General features: G+C 39.2%; 1 protein-coding gene across 1 annotated transcript in view; it reads right to left on the bottom strand.

Annotated features, from left to right (window-relative positions):
* Positions 1–16,710, bottom strand: part of robo3 (roundabout, axon guidance receptor, homolog 3 (Drosophila)) — a 295,525-nt gene that overhangs the window by 264,525 nt on the left and 14,290 nt on the right. Inside the window, exon 2 of the mRNA XM_060908923.1 lies at positions 2,809–3,135. Within this exon, the coding sequence (XP_060764906.1) occupies positions 2,809–3,135 (327 nt within the window). The remainder of the gene's footprint in view (positions 1–2,808; positions 3,136–16,710) is intronic.

Below are 16,710 nucleotides of genomic sequence, written 5' to 3'. Positions count from 1 at the left end.
CCACTCACAAGTATGTAATATTGGATCATTTAACTCAATAAATAAATGACCAAGTATAATATTTTTGTCTCATTTATTTAACTGGGTTCTCTTTATCTACTTTTAGGACTTGTGTGAAAACCTGATGATGTTTTAGGTCATATTTATGCAGAAATATAGAAAATTCTAAATGGTTCACAAACTTTCAAGCACCACTGTAACTCTATACTTGCTACTGTGGAGTTGAGCCCATGAATTCTAAGGCTAAGATAGCTAAACGCTAGTTAGAATGATTTAGTTATTTGTCCAGAAAAAATTACGTCATCTTACCTTGCTCTATCTTGCAGTTGCACTCACTAGGCAGGTTTTCCTTTTCTTTTCCGCTGGCTTTTAGCTAGCGGGAGAGCGGAGTCCACCATGTTTGGCCATGCCGACTTGTTTTGGTTAAAAGTAGGTCAAGGACACCCCATGGTGGTCATGTGATATTGTTGCTCACTTGCTTCGGCAATCTCCAGAATTGTAAAATGCAGGACACTTTTTATCTCGGCAAAACATTTACACATAGGATACACGGTATGTGCAGCAGTGAAACATCTTGAAGCTCCAACAGCTACAGAAATAGAATATTTTGTGTGGTGGCACGGTGGTGTAGTGGTTAGCATGGTCGCCTCACAGCAAGAAGGTTCTGGGTTCGAACCCAGCGGCCGGTGAGGGCCTTTCTGTGTGCAGTTTGCATGTTGTCTGCGTGGGTTTCCTCCGGGTGCTCTGGTTTCCCCCACAGTCCAAAGACATGCGGTTAGGTTAATATGGGATGGCCTTGGGCTGAGGTGCCCTTGAGCGAGGCACCTAACTCCCAACTGCTCCCTGGGCGCTGTTAGCATGGCTGCCCACTGCTCTTGGTATGTGTGTGTTCATTGCTCACGTGTGTGCGCGCGCATGTGTGTGTTCACTGCTTCAGATGGGTTAAATGCAGAGAGGAAATTTCACAAGTGTGTGATGAATAAAGTTGTGCTTTCTTTCTTTTCTTTTGCCCAGAATTCAACTTTGCAGTCAGAACCTTTAAATATAAATATATTTGTCTCATGTCTAGCTAAGTCTAACATATATTGATAGATTTCACATTAATGAACTCAAGTCTTTCTCCATTTACCAAGACAGAAAGCAAGGCAGCCTGCAAGTCCAGATGAGAGCATATGAGATAGGGGAAGGGGGGAAGGCTTCCAGACAGTGTTAGTTAATATTCAAGAGCTCAAACACCTACGCAAATTATTACAGATTGATGTGTCAATTGGCTCACCTTCTGTTTTATTAAGGAGAGGAAGACTGGTGTCTAGGTGTATTTTTGAGTGATTATGTTACATTGCGAAGCATTTCTGCAAAATATGTTAGTATGGCAGATCTTATTATATTATATTATATTATATTATATTATATTATATTATATTATATTATATTATATTATATTATATTATATTATAATCAGAGTAAATGTCAGTGCATATTGTGGCAGTGCAATATTGTGCAGAGATGATTTAATCATTGTATCACACCAGCCTGCATCCTTTACGACCAGCAGTTACTCTCACACTAGAATGTGATAAACCTAAAGGTAAATAATTAAAGTCAAACAAAACCCAAAAAATAAACACTGTTTGCTGATCATAGCAAGTGCCCTGATGTGCCTTCCACATGTTTAGATTAAAAATAAAACTTTATAACAATTTATCCATTTTAAAAGTTATGAAATTGCTAAAAATAGGCTTACATGGACAACCATTTGCACTGAAACCAGATATCTGCCTGTGATATTAACAGCACCCTAGACCACTGTCTACCTTTGTTACAGATAGCCATCAAATAAAGATAAAGGCTTTTAATTCTTAAAAAAAAATACCCAGGCACCACCTCTCTCTCTCACTCTCTGTGTGCGCACATGCGTGCATTTTCACTGCTTCAGATAGGTTAAATGCAGAGAAAGAAGTTCACTGTGCTGTAATGTATATGTGACAAATAAAAGCTTCTCATTCTAAAAATTTAATCAGAAATTTTCTCCAACCATGTGATTTTTACTGGAAATCCACAAATCAACAGACTTCACTTTTATGAAGTCTGAATCTTGCCCGGCAAGATAATGCACATGCAGTACTGACATAGATACGAGTAAACAATCCCGTTGCCATTGCAACATGATTCTTGCCATCTAAAAAAAAATTGTTTTTCGCAGTGAATAAAAACAAACAAAAGCATGTCACATAAAATGATCAATGATCAGGATTATTTTTACACCAAAACGCTTGACTCTTGGCATCTTCTAAATTGTTGTAAACAACCCTGAAGCGATGTGTCCACAAGATCCAATAGCCTCGGTAAGTCAAGTGGTAGGTAAGCGATGTCACAATTTGTCCTCAGAGCGTGATATTTAAACCTCGGAGACAGTAAGATGTCAGCGCCCAGGGACACTGTTTGTTTTTCTTTTGAAATAAAATCTGGACACAGTATACAGGTACAAATATGAACAAGTAAACACTCAAAAATGTCTTGTATGGATATTATCTGTCAGTTTAAAAGAGTTTATTTTTGGGTTTTGCTATTCTTTAACTCAAGAAAAGTTGGGTAATGTCAGAGAGGGAGAGAAGGAGAAAGAGAAGGAGAATGTCAGAAGGAAAATAAGGGAAAGAGACAGAAAAAAAGCCCCTGGGATGAGGGGCAAAATATCTTGACTATCACAAGTCCAGTTGCTTTTGTGTACTGCAACTACACAGTACGTCGACTTGAATAACAGTAAAACTTATGACAGAAAAACAGAAAGAATCAAACATTCCAGCTTACTTGCAACTTCCAAAGACGCATTGCGACTGACAGCTTCTCCCAGGTAGTTCCTGGCGACACACACATAGACACCTTCATCTGGCTTACTCCGGCGTCCATGCACAATCCTGAGGAAGAAAAGTGAACCTGTCGGGAGCAGCATGCGGTGTGAGCGAGGGTCCTCACGGTCTGTCTCCACCCTCTCTCCGTCTTTATACCACTCCACCATTGGTGTTGGCCGGCCTTCAGCCTTACAGTTCAGCGTTGCTGGCTCGCCCTTCGATACAATCAGGTCTGAAGGATGCTCCACGATTCGCGGCGGTGCGTCCTCTAACCTCGGCCTAGATCCTGCAATAAGAGGGGATCCATGAATAAGAGAGGATGATTAGAACAACCAGATGAATCATGCTGTATCAATAATGATCAAATCCAATTCATTAAAGTGGAAGGGTTAAATAATTAGTGGTGGGCAGTCAGGAAAAAAAGAGACATAATTAAAATGAATAGAACATGTCAAGAAAAAAAACCTCCATCAGAAACGATCAAACTCAGCTCATAAGTCTGCACTTAGCATGTCGGCTCTCTGCAGGTCATTTATGCAAGCTGTGATTGACATAAATAAAAAAATACTATTTCTGGCAGGACTTGGCTGAGTAAGATGAAGACACATTATATATGCATGGCTATGATGTATAGCATTTAAATTGGGTGGTACAAAATGACACGCTCCACATTCAACAGTTACCACAGAAAAGCATTGCCGTGGGAGGAAATTGGAATAGGATCACGGGAGTAATTTTGTCTTGTGTTTCAAATCACATTCGTCTTCATTCTGATTGCCAGTGTTTTTTTTTTGTACAAGATTGGGTAAAGAGGGAAAGAGAGGGGGACTAGTTTTTGATGATTTCATCAGATTTACAAAAGGATTTTAAATTGATTTTTATGTTAATCTGAATAAATGTCTTGGTTCAGTTTCACTTGCAACTGAAAAACATACCAGGTGAATTTTAACCACTGGAAAAGATACTGTAATAAATGCAGAAGCCACTGCATGCACTTATTCAGTGTCAGAGAACTGAATTATTTCTGATGATTATGCCAGGGTTAATAATATAGTTTAAGCTTTGTATGAAAAGCAGCCCAGAATTCTGGTGGAAAGGAAGAAAGTGATGAGAAGCTGCCTGCTCAGCTCCTGACATACACAAATGTAAGATATTTCTGATAAGGCAGTTTCAGTTCCACTGGGCAAATACCTTTCCCTTCCATTAAATCCTAGAGGGCTCGATAGGATTATGAACAAAGGGCAGATGCTTTTTAGGAGATAGAGAAGATAAGGCAGAATCTGCTGGTGTCCCACTCAAACCAATTACCTGGAGTTGAAAGACAGCCTTTTTCTTTTTCTTGACATCTTTAGTTTAATACTCGAGTCACTTGAAGACAAATTCAAACCACTTCTACATATTTCTATCTTCTGTTTCTTGCCAGTAAAGTTTTGAGCAAAATAGCCCTTGAGCTAAATAAGCCCAAGTAAGTAAGTAAGTAAGTAAGTAAGTAAGTAAGTAAGTAAGTAAGTAAGTAAGTAAGTAAGTAAGCCCTTAAGCTAGTAACGAATGTAAGCTACAACAAAACCCTGTCTCTGAGCAGAAACCCAATCACAGAACTGTATACAGACTAGCTCACCACTGAATCCCCAAGCCTCTTACCCTTTCTGCCTCTGAAAACAAAAAAGCCTTCTGGCCTGCTGGGTGAAGTGAGAGAAGACCACCAGGGCTTGGCTAATAGCTTTTAGCAGACACATATAGAGCACTGAACAGACTGTGGTTGGCAGGGGGTGGAGGAGAGGCTCAGCAGGCATGGAGTCGGAGAGCAGCTTTATAAATATTACAGGCCAAACGCGTGGACCTGCCACAGAGGAGATGGAACATAGGGGACTTTAAAGGGAAAGTACTTGTGAGTGTAAAACGAGCTAAACAGGACAGAAGCTGCAGTGTAGAGGTTAGCTGATTCTGAGCTGCAATAAGACAAAGGGAATTTGCTTACTTAGAATGAAAATCCATGAAGTAACAACACGACTTTTTTTTAAAGCATTAATATGTTTGACCCTTGATTGTACATTAGGTGTACAGATATCACAAACAGTGGTGCTTGAAAGTTTGTGAACCCTTTAGAATTTTCTATATTTCTGCATAAATATGACCTAAAACATCATCAGATTTTCATACAAGTCCTAAAAATAGATAAAGAGAACCCAGTTAAACAAATGAGACAAAAATATTATACTTGGTCATTTATTTATTAAGGAAAATTATCCAGTATTACATATCTGTGAGTGGCAAAAGTATGTGAACCTCTAGGATTAGCAGTTAATTTGAAGGTGAAATTAGAGTCAGGTGTTTGTCATCCCATTGATTGAAATCAGATGTGAGTGGGCACCCTGTTTTATTTAAAGAGCAGGGATCTATCAAAGTCTGATCTTCACAACACATGTCTGTGGAAGTGTATCATGGCACGAACAAAGGAGGTTTCTGAGGACCTCGGAAAAAGCATTGTTGATGCTCATCAGGCTGGAAAAGGTTACAAAACCATCTCTAAAGAGTTTGGACTCCACCAATACACAGTCAGACAGATTGTGTACAAATAAAGGAAATTCAAGACCATTGTTACCCTCCCCAGGAGTGGTCAACCAACAAAGATCACTCCAAGAGCAAGGCTTGTAATAGTCGGTGAGGTCACAAAGGACCCCAGGGTAACTTCTAAGCAACTGAAGGCCTCTCTCACATTGGCTAATGTTAATGTTCATGAGTCCACCATCAGGAGAACACTGAACAACAATGGTGTGCATGGCAGGGTTGCAAGGAGAAAGCCACTGCTCTCCAAAAAGAACATTGCTGCTCGTCTGCAGTTTGCTAAAGATCATGTGGACAAGCCAGAAGGCTATTGGAAAAATGTTTTGTGGATGGATGAGACCAAAATAGAACTTTTTGCTTTAAATGAGAAGTGTTATGTTTGGAGAAAGGAAAACACTGCATTCCAGCATAAGAACCTTCTCCCATCTGTGAAACATGGTGGTGGTAGTATCATGGTTTGGGACTGTTTTGCTGCATCTGGTCCAGGACGGCTTGCCATCATTGATGGAACAATGAATTCTGAATCATACCAGCGAAATCTAAAGGAAAATGTCAGGACATCTGTCCATGAACCGAATCTCAAGAGTGGGTCATTCAGCAAGACAACGACCCTAAGCACACAAGTCATTCTACCAAAGAATGGTTAAAGAAGAATAAAGTTAATGTTTTGGAATGGCCAAGTCAAAATCCAAATCACAAGTCGTTATACCAAATAATGATTAAAGAAGTTAATACTTTGGAATGGCCAAGTTAAAGTTCTGACCTTAATCCAATCAAAATGTTGTGGAAGGACCTGAAGCGAGCAGTTCATGTGAGGAAACCCATCAACATCCCAGAGTTGAAGCTGTTCTGTACGGAGGAATGGGCTAAAATTCCTCCAAGTCAGTGTGCAGGACTGATCAACAGTTACCGGAAACGTTTAGTTGCAGTTATTGCTGCATAAGGGGGTCACACCAGATACTGAAAGCAAAGGTTCACATATTTTTGCCACTCACAGATATGTAATATTGGATCATTTTCCTCAATAAATAAATGACCAAGTATAATATTTTTGTCTCATTTGTTTAACTGGGTTCTCTTTATCTACTTTTAGGACTTGTGTGAAAACCTGATGATGTTTTAGGCCCTATTTATGCAAAAATATAGAAAATTCTAAAGGTTTCACAAACTTTCAAGCACCACTGTAGCTGTAGATCCATGTTAAATGACATGTTAAATTGTAAATAGAGAATAGTATTTTGAAGATATGGAGATTTTTACAACCCATAGTTTAGCGCATTGTCAGAGTGATACACACTGAGGAAACCAGGGCTTAGCTTTCTGTAGTGCTTTTATGCCATAGGGGACATCTCTGAGCTATCTACACAGAAAAATGGCCATATGCACACACTAAATTCATCCTCACAGGGCTTCAGACTTGAGAAACAAGTCTAAAATCAAAGTTCCACTTTCTTTGATACCATGTACAGTAAGACATTTTGAGCTACACTAACTCCATACTTGCCAACTTTTCAAAATTCTCATGGGGGAGAAAAGTGCGTGAACCACATTTTCAATTGGACGAGGCTATGATACGCGGTTGAAACGATAAAAACAGTGGATTCTAATTAATTGCAAACCATTTGAAATTTATGCAATTAAAGAGTTTTTGAATTGTTGCTATTGTTCTATCAATTACTGTAGGTTATGGGATTCATGTATCAGGCATGAGATAGCTCAGAGTGAAAAATCTGAAATAATACTCGTCTTGAATTTTAATATAATAACAATGAAAGGGAAGTCTTAAATCAGATTTTTAGCTGAAAAATCTCATGCCTGAATATTGTATACATACAGAGACCCACAGAAAATAACACAAGTGATGCTTTAGAAGAATGTTTATAATTTCTTAAAATAGTCACAGTGAATGAAAGTATTATTGGATTGGATCAATTGTGTTTTCCTTATGTAAGGTCATATAAAAATACAGAGAACTATAATATCATATATAAATTAAATTTTAATAAGATTTAACCAAAATAGTAACAACTCAATTAAATAAATACTGCACTGTCTTAGTACTACTAAAATGCATCTCTCACTAAACACTTTCCAACAGAATTTTTAAAAAGCACTAGAAATCCTATCAAAATCCTATCGGAATGCATCAAAGGAATTTGCTCATTTGCAAACTTTGAAAATTTTCAAACAAAATTTAAAAATGGCACTATAAATACTACCATACTATCAAAATATACTCCACAAAGAAATTCACTCGAATGCAAAATTTTAGTACGAACAAAATACACTCACTTGTAATCTTTCACTTAAAACCTCAAAACTCTATCAAAATCAATCACTTTCCAGATAATTCACTTGTAAATTTTCACTTAAAACTTTCAAACATAAATTCAAAATAGCACTAAGACACTACCACACTATTCAAATACACTCACCAAACAAATTCTCTGTCATGCAAAATTTCATTAAACACTTTAGAAGTTGTACAGTTTGTTTCTGAAATGGTATGGAAGACTAGTTTAATTTCACACTCAAATGTCCATTATATCCTGATTTAAGGTATCTTTACCTTAAAATGTGTAACTGGCTGGTCGAACATTTGCTTATCCATGGAAATTCATTCTCCCATGCAACCTGGTATTTGCATTCATATTTTTGCCGTTTGGTATTTGGTTTAGTGGCCATGATGAATGACTGCTTGAAAAAAATGTCGGACAGCCTGGGTGAATTCTACATCCCTGGTGCAAATCCTACACAGGATCCTGTAGGATCCTGTAAGATCCTGTAGGATCCTATAGGATCTTATTTAGGAATGGGATCCTGAATAGGATCCTACATAGGAACAGGATCCTATTTAAGATCCTGAATAGGATCCTATGTAGAAATAGGATCCTGCACAGGATTACATTCCTATTTAAGATCCTAAGTAGAAATAGGATCCTATATAAGATCCTGTGCAGAATCCTAAATAGGATCCTAGAAGGAGCCAAAATCTTGGAAGTGATAGGATCTTGAACATGATCCTGTATAAGATCTTGAAAAAGTATCAGGATCCTGTAAAAGATCCTAAGTAGGATCCTGAATAAGATCCTAGCTCATATGCTTCAGGATCCTAAGTAGGATCTTGTAGGATCTTAAACAAGATTTTGAGTGGAATCCTGAATAAGATCCTAACTCAAATGCTTCAGGATCCTGAGTATGATCTTGTAGGATCTTAAACAAGATCTTGAGTAGGATCCCGAATGAGATCCTAACTCGAATGCTTCAGGATCCTAAGTAGGATCTTGTAGGATCTTAAACAAGATCTTGAGTGGGATCCTGAATAAGATCCTAACTCAAATGCTTCAGGATCCTGAGTATGATCTTGTAGGATCTTAAACAAGATCTTGAGTAGGATCCCGAATGAGATCCTAACTCGAATGCTTCAGGATCCTGAGTAGGATCTTGTAGGATCTTAAGCAAGATCTTGAACAGGATCCTGAATAAGATCCTAACTCAATTGCAGCAGGATCCTGTGTAGGATCTTGTAGGATCTTAAACAAGATCTTGAACAGGATCCTAACTGGATACCAACAGGATCCTGGGTATGTTCTTGTAGGATCTTAACAAGATCCTAAGTAGGATCCTGAATAAGATCCTAACTCAATTGCAGCAGGATCCTGTGTAGGATCTTGTAGGATCTTAAACAAGATCTTGAACAGGATCCTAACTGGATACCAATAGGATCCTGGGTATGTTCTTGTAGGATCTTAACAAGATCCTAAGTAGGATCCTGAATAAGATCCTAACTGGATACCAACAGGATCCTGAGTAGGATCTTGTAGGATCTTAAACAAGACCTTGAACAGAATCCTGAATAAGATCCTAACTCAATTGCAGCAGGATCCTGTGTAGGATCTTGTAGGATCTTAAACAAGATCTTGAACAGGATCCTAACTGGATACCAACAGGATCCTGGGTATGTTCTTGTAGGATCTTAACAAGATCCTAAGTAGGATCCTGAATAAGATCCTAACTCAATTGCAGCAGGATCCTGTGTAGGATCTTGTAGGATCTTAAACAAGATCTTGAACAGGATCCTAACTGGATACCAATAGGATCCTGGGTATGTTCTTGTAGGATCTTAACAAGATCCTAAGTAGGATCCTGAATAAGACCCTAACTGGATACCAACAGGATCCTGAGTAGGATCTTGTAGGATCTTAAACAAGACCTTGAACAGAATCCTGAATAAGATCCTAACTCAATTGCAGCAGGATCCTGTGTAGGATCTTGTAGGATCTTAAACAAGATCTTGAACAGGATCCTAACTGGATATCAACAGGATCCTGGGTATGTTCTTGTAGGATCTTAACAAGATCCTAAGTAGGATCCTGAATAAGATCCTAACTGGATACCAACAGGATCCTGAGTAGGTTCTTGCCTAACGAATTTCCAATACTCTGATTCAGCAAATTCAGGGTAGCATGGAAACAAGGCTTGCTAGCCCTAAATTCTTGAATAGATAGTGCATTTAAAGTTTTTTTGCGAGGTTTTTTTAAACTTAAATAAATATCCTTCTGTACAAGAGCAGAAGAGGGCTCACACATACTATATGTGATTTAGGGTTTAAATATAGCTAAATATGATGACCTTTATTTCAACAAACCATAATAATGTGAATATGGAAGACAATTTTAACTATTCCATGATAATATTTCAGAGTTACTTTTCATGAGTTTGCTTGAATACAGTTATAAAGAGCAGTGTTCCATATTTATTCAACTATGAAACCTAGTACAATCAACAGCATGTTTGGTTGAAAAATAACCTTCATAATAATGTGATTCATCTAAAAGCCCTGGCGCAAATCCTGGCCAGGATCCTACCAGGATCCTAGCAGGATCTTACCAGGATCCTAACCAGGATCTTGTACAGGATCTGAAATATAATCCTAAAGGATCTTGTCCAAGATCCTACAGGATCCTGTACAAGATCCTGTAGGATCCTGTAGGATATTGTATGATCCTGTTCAAGATCCTGTAGGATGTTGTAGGATCCTGTACAGGATCCTGTAGGATATTGTAGGATCCTGTACAAGATCCTGTAGGATATTGTAGGATCCTTCACAAAATCCTGTAGGATCTTACCAGGATCCTATAGGATATTGTAGGATCCTTCACAAAATCCTGTAGGATCTTACCAGGATCCTATAGGATCCTGTAGGATCTTGGACAAGATCCTTTAGGATTATATTTCAGATCCTGTACAAGATCCTGGTTAGGATCCTGCTAAGATCCTGCTAGGATCCTGGTAGGATTTGCACCAGGGATTACAGAAGTGACTGTCGTTCTGTTCATTGATTGGTTAAAAATCAGTTGACGTCAGCAGTGTTTCTCATACGATTCTGATTGGACATAATCGAGAGTATTTTTAACTTGGCAGTAGGGATTTCCCAAAACCGGGAGGTTATCCAGTTTTTAACAAATACGATCAGGAAGCGGGAGACAGAGGCTAAAATCGGGAGCCTCCCACCGAAATCGGGAGGGTTGGCAAGCATGTAACTCGCACCAGTTACTGACAAATCCGTCTCCTAGGAGAACAAGATTTTGTGTCTATTAGTTTTTATTTATAGCTGCCTCATGGATGTGTGTTCAGTATGTTGCCATGTTAAAGCACTTCACAATGGTGAGATGCACCTTGATGCTGTAACTACAGTACTTGCTACTTGTTCCAAATTCACATGTATCTTTTCAGAATCAGTACACGTAGGTATCTGACCAAAATAAAGTGCAGCATAAAGCTGTCATAACTTCCTGCTTACTGCAAACAGTCACTTCAAGGTTGAATGTGTCGAGGGAAAATGAAGGTGCTACCCAGATACAAATATTTAAGAGTTATTCCATAAAGTCGAGTCATACATGAGCTGAGAGGCAAGGAGGCACATCACACCGAGTTAAGCCATGTACGATGAGATTGAGTGGAATAATGTTTTATTCTATCCACCTTCACTGGATTTTGAGAAACAGAGCATTTTTATTTTTTGCAAATTTGATAAAAAAAAAAAAACTTTGTACAAAACGTCTGACAAAATTTCTGCTTAGAATGGAAACAAACTGGCAAAATGACGAGCAATTTGTGAAAAATGCTACAATAATAATTATTGAAAAATAAAAAAGATACGTTCTTACCATCAAATAATTTAATTCCATATTTTGTTGCTTTTTTTTTATCTTTTGGAGTTTTCTTCTTCTTTAGGGTTTTTTGGCAGTTGGCAAACCAACTTAAAGGTGCATTACTGCCACCGACTGGGCTAGGGTGTGAACCAGGAGCTATGGGGGGGTGGGGGAGACTATATTCTTTTATTCTTATATTCTTTTCGAGTAGAGTTTTTATTTCATCCTTGGTTGGTTCATTTTGTTTTTCTCCACTCACGGTATACAAGCTGATATCCTAGTAGCAGAGTAGCCAATCATCGTGTGTCAGTCAGTACGTTTACATGCACGTCCAAATCGAGCTGCTGTCGGTAATCGAGCAAAGGGTCCCAGCAGGGGTGCCAGAGAAATCCAATCCTACATGCACAAGTGAAATCGGGCTATTGTGCAAGGTGCATTGTGCACCCGAGCCACACGTGGTGCTACACGCCCCATCGTGTTGGTACACTTCCGGTTGTCGTCATGAAGAAGAGCTATAGTGTTGCCAGATACTGCTGACGTATTCCAGCCCAAAACATGTTCAAATCCGCTAAAATGCACTTAAAACCCCCAATCTGGCAACACTGGCAGTGCCGTGTTCAAGCTGTTAGGCTTGCTCTAACAGACTGTATGGCTACAAACTATCCGGTGCAGACCACTGTTTTGTAAGACAACTTATTTTGCACAATAATATTTTTCTAAAGTCCATTTTTTGCTTACAAAAAATTTTTTTTTTGCTTACAATTTAACTTATGTCTTAATAAACACACAAAAAGTTCAATTGTTTTGCTTTTATTGACATTCTTCAGATGTTGGACATATATATATATATATATATATATATATATATATATATATATATATATATATATACACACACACACACACACACACACACAAATACAGTGACTTGTTTATGTACACAATTCACAGCTATGCAACAGCTGTACAGATGTATTTGGTGATACAGTAAGTGAGCTAAATTTTAACAGTGCAAACAATGCCACAAAAAGAAAAGATTCATGCCGTTGTCATGATTCGTTGTCATGCCGACCGAGGCTGTTGTGTTTCCCTTGTGGTCTCGTCACTCGTCACTTCCGGAAGGGGCAGTGCTGAAGTAAGTAGCTCGAATATGGAGCTCAATAGGGTATACATGCACTAAGTAGCTCGGCAGAAATCGCATAATCTAGGTCGTGTAGCTCGATTCCGAGAAATCAAGTTCGGTTCAATTTCAGCCGAATTAAGGTGTATACATGGCATTTTGAACTTCGATTTCAGTCGAGCAACGGCAGAAATTCGATTCTCTCTATGTGCATGTAAACGCACTGAATGTGGATAGAATAATATATTTTATGTGTAATGCAAGAACAAAGCACTACATCTCATCACCAAAACATTGTCCATTGTCCAAAGACCTGCTGACTTTTTGACAGGATCATAAATGGGATGTACTACACTCATCTCATCTCATCTCATTATCTCTAGCCGCTTTATCCTTCTACAGGGTCGCAGGCAAGCTGGAGCCTATCCCAGCTGACTACGGGCAAAAGGCGGGGTACACCCTGGACAAGTCGCCAGGTCATCACAGGGCTGACACATAGACACAGACAACCATTCACACTCACATTCACACCTACGGTCAATTTAGAGTCACCAGTTAACCTAACCTGCATGTCTTTGGACTGTGGGGGAAACCGGAGCACCCGGAGGAAACCCACGCGGACACGGGGAGAACATGCAAACTCCACACAGAAAGGCCCTCGCCAGCCCCGGGGCTCGAACCCAGGACCTTCTTGCTGTGAGGCAACAGCGCTAACCACTACACCACAGTGCCGCCCATGTACTACACTAAAAATGTAATTTGAAGAGGATTCCTTTCACACTTCCTTTAATATAATTTGTATTAATGCATTTTGCTGATGTTAATATTAATACATTAAGTTAATTACCAGTTTCAGCCTAGTCAGTTTCTGGGCAACCAAAAATGGGACTGGGCAGCATATTGGTATGTTTACTTGTCTGTTGGGCTACTAAGAAATACATGATTTGTCCATTCCTGTATACAAAATTCATAGAATATTCAGTTCAGCAAGATTACTATTTATGGATTTCATTCAAATTAAGTTTTACAACACTGCTAAATCTTGGCACTCAGTTTCATCTTAACTGTTAGTAACTTTTCCTTCAGGTGAATTTGCAATCATGAAGCTATGTTAGTATGATAAATTTGGCCAATATGAGTTATTGAGCATGCAGGAGTATTTTCTTTGCCAAGCACCATGTTCTCTAACTTACACAGCACTTATGCTTGAGTGAATGTTTGACCTTGTTGTCTTGAGCAAGGGCAGGATATGAATGCCAGCTCTGAGAGTGAAGTCAGAGTCCTGCCAACTCCTCTGATCTCTCCGAATGGGCTTTTAGCACTAAGCAGATTTATCTCCTCTACCGGGGGTGGGTGGGAGCTGTGGCGGAATAAGATCTCCACATAACAAAACTGTCACAAATCACCATGACTTATACTCCAGCAAGAAGTGTCCAAAAGTAACAAGGACGACAAAAGACATAAGAACACTCTACACTCGGGACTTTACTTTAAAACAATAGTAATTTTCTACGCAATACACAAAAAGGAATTAACAACAATGAATGGAGAAGCCTAATCTAATGATATGCAAATATGCCACATATTCTGTGTGGAGATGCCATTCCCATGGTAACCATTCAGAAATAGGTCAGAGGTCAAGCCAATAATTGTCCTCTCTTTTGTAGTATGTGTGAAGGCCTTGAGGTAAACACACATACAGAAGAAACCTACAACTAATGACCTTTGTGAGAATTAAGATACTGTATCAGAGAATCTCTGAATTAGTATCTCTGTTATAATGTGATACAACTTCACACAAATAGCTTCGTAGATCTTAAATGCCTAAAAAAGATACGTCTTAACTGCACCTTTGAAATTAATTCTGTAAGCACTGATCCATGACAGGAATGAAAGCAGGATCACAGCAGGAGCACCAGCGCTTCTGCACTGAAAAAAAAAATCCTACTGTATATGGATCTGACAAGCCAGGCTTTTAACAGGAACAGAGAGACATAACACCAAGGCATCAGAGAAGGCTAATTTTCTTTTTTCAGCTTCATCTACAATTCTTTTCAGTAGGCATCCATCCCCTGAACCTAACTTTTTTTGTTGTTTTACAGTCTCCCTCCTTCTGTTTTCTCCTGCTTTCTGGGAACTTGATTTGCAAATGTTCATTCATTGACTGTGTTCAATTAGGAGGTGGGGGTGTCTCCTTGAACATCCTTTTTTCAACAAACTTTTCTTTGCACTCAGGCACAACAAAGGGACACTTGCATGAGAAACAAACCCGAGGCCATAAAGCTATGCCCCTTCACTAAGGGGGAAGGAGGGAGGATGAAATGGACCAGTCACATGGCTCAAAAGAAATTACACTGCAGAGGCTGTGCTTTCCTCAGGGACAAACAGTTCTTCTTCCTTAGCCAGGAGAACCAAGGATGGATTAAACAAACTGGCAGTCAGGAAATCCTGTGATAAATTTTTTAAAAATGCCCCCCCCCCCCCCCCCCCAAAAAAAAACCCAAAAACCTTTACACCTTAGGGAGTTTTCAAGTAGCTTAGGAAGAATGCAGGATGTGCATTTGTGGCAAGGTTTAGGATCTCTCATTTCAAAAGGAAGAGACAGCAAGGTGTCATTTATTCTCACAAAAATAAAAATTCTGGGCTACGATGAGTTTGGGGTCTGTCTGTTATATGAGCTTTGATGTAGTTCAAAGCTAGGCAATAAGCCTGGTAGGTTAAACTTTTTCGCAAGTGTAATTTTGACAGTTTTCAAGATGTGCAAAAGGAAAGAAAACTGCCTTTTGAAATAATTTAAATATTGTGGTTAATGAATAATTACTCAAAGTATGCCTTGGGATTACAGTCAGTCCAATATAGGGAACATTATTGATGAGTGTCTGTATTAATCTGAAGCAGAATATCAGAGAAAAGTTCAAGCATGAAGATGAGAATCTAAATATTGTATGCATCCCATAGATGGATTTCTAATCACATCAATCTTTCAACAAAATTTCCTCCTTATGCTGCTCAAAGCTTTAGCAACTCAGCAATATATAAAAAAATTTCAAAAACTTGAGCCAGTGGGTATTAGTAATGCTCGGCAGAAGTTATTGATTTTTTTTTTCCTGTGGAGCTTTAATAGAAGATAGTGAAAGAAAGTAGTGTAACCTTGCATTCCCTCTCTCAGTGGGATCGTTTGGGGGGGCGGGGGATCCAAGACTGTACCCAGAACTGCAGCTCAGACACGGTCCAGACTGCCTCTGGCCTTTTCTCGTCTCAGAGATGCTGAAAGCAATCAAAATAGTGAAACGCTGAATTTTTGCCCTTTCACTTTTTGGATTTTGCTTACTATTTCCCCCAAACACAAAAGTGTGGTTGGTCTGTGGATAGTTTCTGGAGTTTGCTCTGATTCGCTATTCCTTCTGTACAAGGTCATCACACAACAGCACTGCAGTCTTTTCCTTCTGATTGTGTTTAATTCTAACTCTCATAGCCAATGAAAAATACATCTGGAATATATGTGAATGGTATCACATATCTCAGGAGGGGGGCTTGACTTTTCCTGCAGAGATGCAGGAAGAGAAGAAGTGGAATATGAATGCTAAATCGTGCATGAGTAAAGACAGTGGTGCCTCGAAGCAGCTGCTTGAACAAGGGCCTCCTGAAACAGATCTCTCCAGTGATTTGGCTTTGGAGAATGAGACTTTTACTCGAGTAGTCATCATACCACAGCTGGCACAGATAGCATCAGTTTCCTGGTCCTCCCAGTGGTGGCCCACAAACCTCCCCATTGCAGTAGATTAGTCTCTACGGAATCCCACCTCTACACTTCCTGCCTGCCTAAAGTGCCCATGCAGATCCACGATGTTTGGTTTGGGGGAGGGGGTGTTGCATCTGTGTGACTAATTCCAGTCCAAAATGTTTCATGCAGTAGTAAGGATAGCAGTCTGAAAGTTTTGGCAAAGGTGGTTTCTTGAAATTTTTTGCGAAGCACAGCAATTGGTTTGAAGGCAGTGGGCTGACACCTGAAAGCTTCTCT

The sequence above is a fragment of the Neoarius graeffei genome, chromosome 25, assembly GCF_027579695.1.
Source record: "Neoarius graeffei isolate fNeoGra1 chromosome 25, fNeoGra1.pri, whole genome shotgun sequence".
Lineage (NCBI taxonomy): Eukaryota > Metazoa > Chordata > Actinopteri > Siluriformes > Ariidae > Neoarius > Neoarius graeffei.
Note: the sequence above shows the minus strand (reverse complement) of the source record. Positions and strands in the feature narration are given on the sequence as shown.